Source organism: Dipodomys spectabilis, unplaced genomic scaffold, assembly GCF_019054845.1.
Source record: "Dipodomys spectabilis isolate Male_0828 unplaced genomic scaffold, ASM1905484v1 ptg000032l, whole genome shotgun sequence".
NCBI lineage: Eukaryota > Metazoa > Chordata > Mammalia > Rodentia > Heteromyidae > Dipodomys > Dipodomys spectabilis.
Genome location: NW_024870709.1, coordinates 22,755,241 through 22,760,434, shown reverse-complemented (window position 1 = coordinate 22,760,434; position 5,194 = coordinate 22,755,241). Strand labels below are relative to the sequence as shown.

General features: G+C 35.1%; 1 protein-coding gene across 1 annotated transcript; it reads right to left on the bottom strand.

The window, feature by feature from the left end:
- Positions 1-4,524: 4,524 nt before the first annotated feature.
- LOC122105690 (TP53-regulated inhibitor of apoptosis 1-like) lies at positions 4,525-4,855 on the bottom strand. The gene has a single exon (XM_042677019.1). The coding sequence runs from the start codon at positions 4,853-4,855 to the stop codon at positions 4,625-4,627; it is 231 nt and encodes a 76-aa protein (XP_042532953.1). The 3' UTR covers positions 4,525-4,624.
- Between the last annotated feature and the right edge of the window lie 339 nt (positions 4,856-5,194).

Here is a 5,194-nt window from a genome sequence, read left to right as displayed (position 1 = left end):
CAGTCTACTTTCTCCACGGTGGAGGTGGTCAGGATGAGGATGTAGTCTCCTCCAGATTATTATGATTAGTAGTAGTAGTAGCAGTAGTAGTAATATTAATTATTTGTAGTAGTTGTATTTTGTTGTATATACCAACTGCTGAGATTTCTGTTCATTATCCAATAAGTGAGAAAATAATATTTTATGCTCACATATTCATAATAGTATGACATTAGTCTTCAAATCAGATTCATTTCCTTCTTTTGAAATTTTAGGTGCTCCATACTCTTTCTGAATCTCTCTTGATTCTTCCTATGACTCTCAAGAACCATGCCAGGTACAGAACTCCAAGGTTCCTCCTGTTTTGGTTAATAAAGTTGATAGTAAATTATTTTCAATTAATAACTTCTTTCACTTTCTCAATTTCAATTCTGCTCACCTTTGAAATGATATATGAAGTCATCCATAATAACTTGTCCTTGTATTTGAAACTGAGTTGATTTTTCCTCCTCTCAACTGACATGGTACTTATTTGCCTTTATAACACAATTTTCATTTCACCAATTGTTGCTTGTAGGTCATACCTGATTGTATAATCTGTATTAAATAGCTGAAAGTCAGCAATCAGTTCATAGATCTTCAGAATTTTACTTCTCTGCACTCTCCTTTTGCCCCCACCTCCCTTTGATATATCCATTCCTGGTGATGATTTTGTTGCACTTAAACCTAGTCTTCCCAAAAGATTATACTATTTGAACTCTCCATAAAAATTTGTCTACAACAAATAAGGGAAATAATGCAACCTTTGTTTTTCTGGATCTGGCTTATTTCACTTAGTCTAATTTTTCCAAGTCTTTCTATTTCCTTATAAATGGTACAATATCATTCTTTGTGATAAGATAAATTTCAATAGTGAACATATACCACATTTCTTTGATCCACTTGTCAACTGACAGGCATTTGGGCTGATTTCTTTTCTTGCCTATGGTGAATAGTGCAGCAGTGAACATGGTTGTGGTTGGTGACTTAACTGTAGCCTTATTTATCTTCTATTGCATCAATGCTCAGGAGTGGGATTGCTAGGTAATTGGGTAGTTCTACATTTAATTTTTTGAGAAACCTCCATATTGCTTTCCAGAGTGGTTGACTAAACTTACTTTCCCACCAACAGTGTATTAGAGTTCCTCTTTGGCCACATCCAAGCCAGCGTTTATTGCTGTTTCTTTCCTTGATAATGGCAATTCTAACTGGGGTGAGGGAGTAATCTCAATGTTGTTTTGATTCGTATTTCCTTTTTGGCCAGAGATATGGAACTTTTTTCATGTATCTATTGGGCATTTTTTTTTACTTCTTCTGAATAGTCACTTTTTATGTCATTAGCCCTTTTATCTATTTGATTGTTGTGTCTTTGAGTATTTTTTTTCAGGGTTAATTTTTTTTTAATTTTATTTTATTTTATTTGAGAACATACTGTACAGAGGGGTTACAATTACATGGGCAAGATAATGCATACATTTCTTACCAAGCATTGCAGCCTCCTCCTTTGTTTACCCTTCACCTCCCTTCCCAGCCTCCCCCCTCCCTCCCACCCAATCATACCCCCCTCCCCCCCCCCACACCGACATTGTAAAGCCGGTTTTGACATGACATTTTGTACTTCTCATTGTTGCAACAGGTCCACCTGAATCCTTAAACGACTTGTTTGTCCCCATCTCCTCCACATGTTATACTGACATCAAATATAGTGAAAGCGGGGGTTACAAATGCGTTAGAAACACATGCATGAAAGAAACAAAAACATTAAAATACATATTTGAGGGTTCGTTTTCCTAACATCACATTCTCTGACTTTTTCTGCTTGACTCATACCTATACTAGATATTGCAAATAAGGGAAACCATGGGACCTATGTTTCAGGGTTAATTTTTTGAGCTCAGAGTATCTTCTGGATATTACACTCTTGTCTGATATATAGCTGATCAAATCTTCTCCCATTCTGTGGGATATCTAACTTCAAACTCTATTAAAAAGCTATAGGAATGAAAAAAGCTTGGTACTGACACTGTCGTAGGCCTGAAAACCTAGATATCTACATGCAGAAAACTAAAAGCAGAACTTCATATATCCCTTTTCAACAGCATCAATTCAAATGGATCAAAGACCTCAATGTAAGCCTGGAAACCATCATACTGTAGCAGAAGGGGTAGAGCTTGTTGGCATAAGTCAAAATTTTCTTTCTTTATTTTTTTAATTTTATTTTATTGTAAAGGTGTTGTACAGAGTGGTGACATTACATATGTAAGGCAATGAGTACATTTCTTTCTGAGCAGTGTTACTCCCTCCCTCATTTTCTCCCACTTTTTCCCCCCAACTCCCTTCCAAGTTGTAAAGTTCATTTCCAACATGGTGTCCAGTGAGTATTGTTGTTGCATTGGTTCACCCTTTGTCCCACCATTTCAGTGATTCCCCTTCTCTTCCTCAAGTCAGATAAACTTATATACAAGAAAAAGGGTACTGAAAACAGAAACAGTGACCACAGGGAACAAACCAGAGGAGAGGAAAAAAAAGAAAGAGTAATAACTGCAAACAGTATACTAACAAAAAAGAAGGAAAAAGAAAAACAAAACAACCACAAAACATCTTCTTTCTTCCATATCACAGAGATCATTTTGATTAATGAATATTTCAGCACATTCAGCTCACTCCTGATTTATGTTGATAAATAACATTTTGTTGTATTTCTAGCAGAATATCACACTGATTTGATCTGAAAATTTTAATATCTTGATTATAAATTAGCATTCTCTAATTTTCCATTTCCTGTAGTATTTGGAGAAAATTATTATCAATTAAAATCATTTTTCCAAGGGAGGTATTTGTTTCAGAATGTTGAACGATTTTCTCTTTATTACTTCTAATTTCTTAGACTATAGATAAAAGAACTTAATAACAAGATTATTAAACTATAAAAAATGGCAATGCAAATATCTTTATCCACTTCACTAATTGAATTTGGTCTTGTACACATAAAGAACAGAGAACCATAGAATATTGACACAGAGAAGAAGTGGGATGCAATAGTAGATAAGGCTTTGCCTCTTCCCACTTTGGATTTCATTTTGAATATAATGAAAAGGATATAGGAATATGATATTAGGACTATAGCAGTAGTGAGAATTAGATTTATATTGTGAAGTATTCATTAATAATACTCTGAATCTTACATATTTCTGTTATGTTCCCATTTCCATCTCTAATTTTATTAATTTGGGTATTTTCTTTTTCTTTTTTAGTTAAAAACTTTTTGGCTTATAGTTTATTTTCAGAGCTTAATAAGACAGTCTTGTAATAAGGTTTGAGAGAATACAAATATTTCTTAGTACATCATTAAGATAGGCAGTTTATGGGTATTACATGACATTCTAAAGTATGTAAATGCTCACTTGATTCTAGCATTGTTTTGGTACCAGAACAATGGAAAATTTTAGATAATTCATATAGACTTACTATGGAAAGAATATTTAGATTTTTTTGCTTCTTCAGTGCTGAAGATTGAACCCAAGGCCTTGAGTCCCCCAACCCTTGTTTTCTGAGATAAGGTCTAGGTAACTTTACCAAGGTTGACCTTAAATTCTTGATCCTCTTGCATCTTTCTCCTGAGTACATGGGATCACACTATGTGTCACCACCAGGTTTTCTAACTGCTACTCTGTACTACACTTAGATAAATCTTCACCTTTTAAGTTATAAAAGATAAAGCTCTCTGCAGTGTATGTGTGTGACACCACGTTAACAAGGTACTAGATGTACCATAAAGTGTACTGGGTAATAGGGGCAAATGATGAAAACTTAATGTTCGAATTTTTCATCTTGATGAGTGTAGACATAGGGTAGGCTAGGCAAAAAAAAAAAAAAATGAACCAAAGCACCCATCTCCCACAATTAAGCAGATGCATTTTGCCTGTTTATAATGCAGGTTGACTTAATTCGGATGGAAGCCATTAAGGAAATCTTTGTAATTTAGGTTCTTCTGTAGTCATTCCAAGTATCATAATTCAATTTTTCCTGTGAATTCTGAGACACTATTCATTTCAGTGGGCTTGAAGCATTCACATCTTAAATCAGATAGCTCTTGCTAAGCTGTCAAATGTTGTCTTGCTCTTTGTTAACCCCAGCCATTAGCAATCTTAAATATTATGTAGAAGTAAATCCATGCTCACAAGTATTGATAGAAATGTATGCTTGGATCCCTTTTCAAAGCATCAGATCCCTGAAGAAACAAAAAGGTCCTGACTGCTTTCATGAACAAGGACCCCCATACTGCGTTTGCAACGTCTTTGCAGCAGAAATCAGAAGGTCAAGGAGCCCGGATCTCCTTGACTAACTTATCATAATTTGCCCAGAAGGCATATTTGAAGTTGATTCCAGACCATTGCAACCATAATCCCAAGAAACTGTTTACTTTACCACACAGAATTCCAGCAAGATGCAAAAGCAAGTGAGAAATCATCTCAAAGCAGCATCTTCTACACATTAAAAAATCTCATTAAATCGCACTGCAAACTTCATAGCCTTAAGCTGATAAATTCCAGAGTCCTCTTAATTTCCTGATATGAGGAATCCATTTTCAAGGTGACAAGCAAGGTCAAGAAGAATTTTCTGGCTTTTCTTTGCCATGGCCCATGAACTCCAGTCCTTCAATCGGAATCTCTTTCTCTTTTATTGTTTTCTGAACACAGTGCTGGTAATGCTTGAAGAGATCAGTACGAGGGTCCCTGGAACCGTCCCCTTTGAGGAACTTCTTGGCAAACCAGCTGTTGAAGCACTGGTTGTACTTGAGCTTCATGTTGGTGCAAGCCTCCCCGACGCTGTTCATGCCAATGGCGGCGGCATCCTTAGTTAAAATGTTAAAGGGTCTGTCAATTTTGTTAATTTTTTCAAAGAAGCAACTCTTGGGATATTTTTTAAAATAATTTTTTATTAAAATTAAGTGATCACATACATTTCACAAATTTTACAGTATTATAGGATAGTAATGCTTAAAGTCACAAACACATTTTAATCTTCACAAGGCAAATTGTCATTATATTGGTCTATAAATTGTAACTTTTATAAACTTTGACAATACTATTTCCTCCACATAGGGTGAGATGTACATTTCTTTCCTTTTGCTTAGTGTTAGCTGTTCCCTCTTTCTTTGTTTTGTTTATTCTTT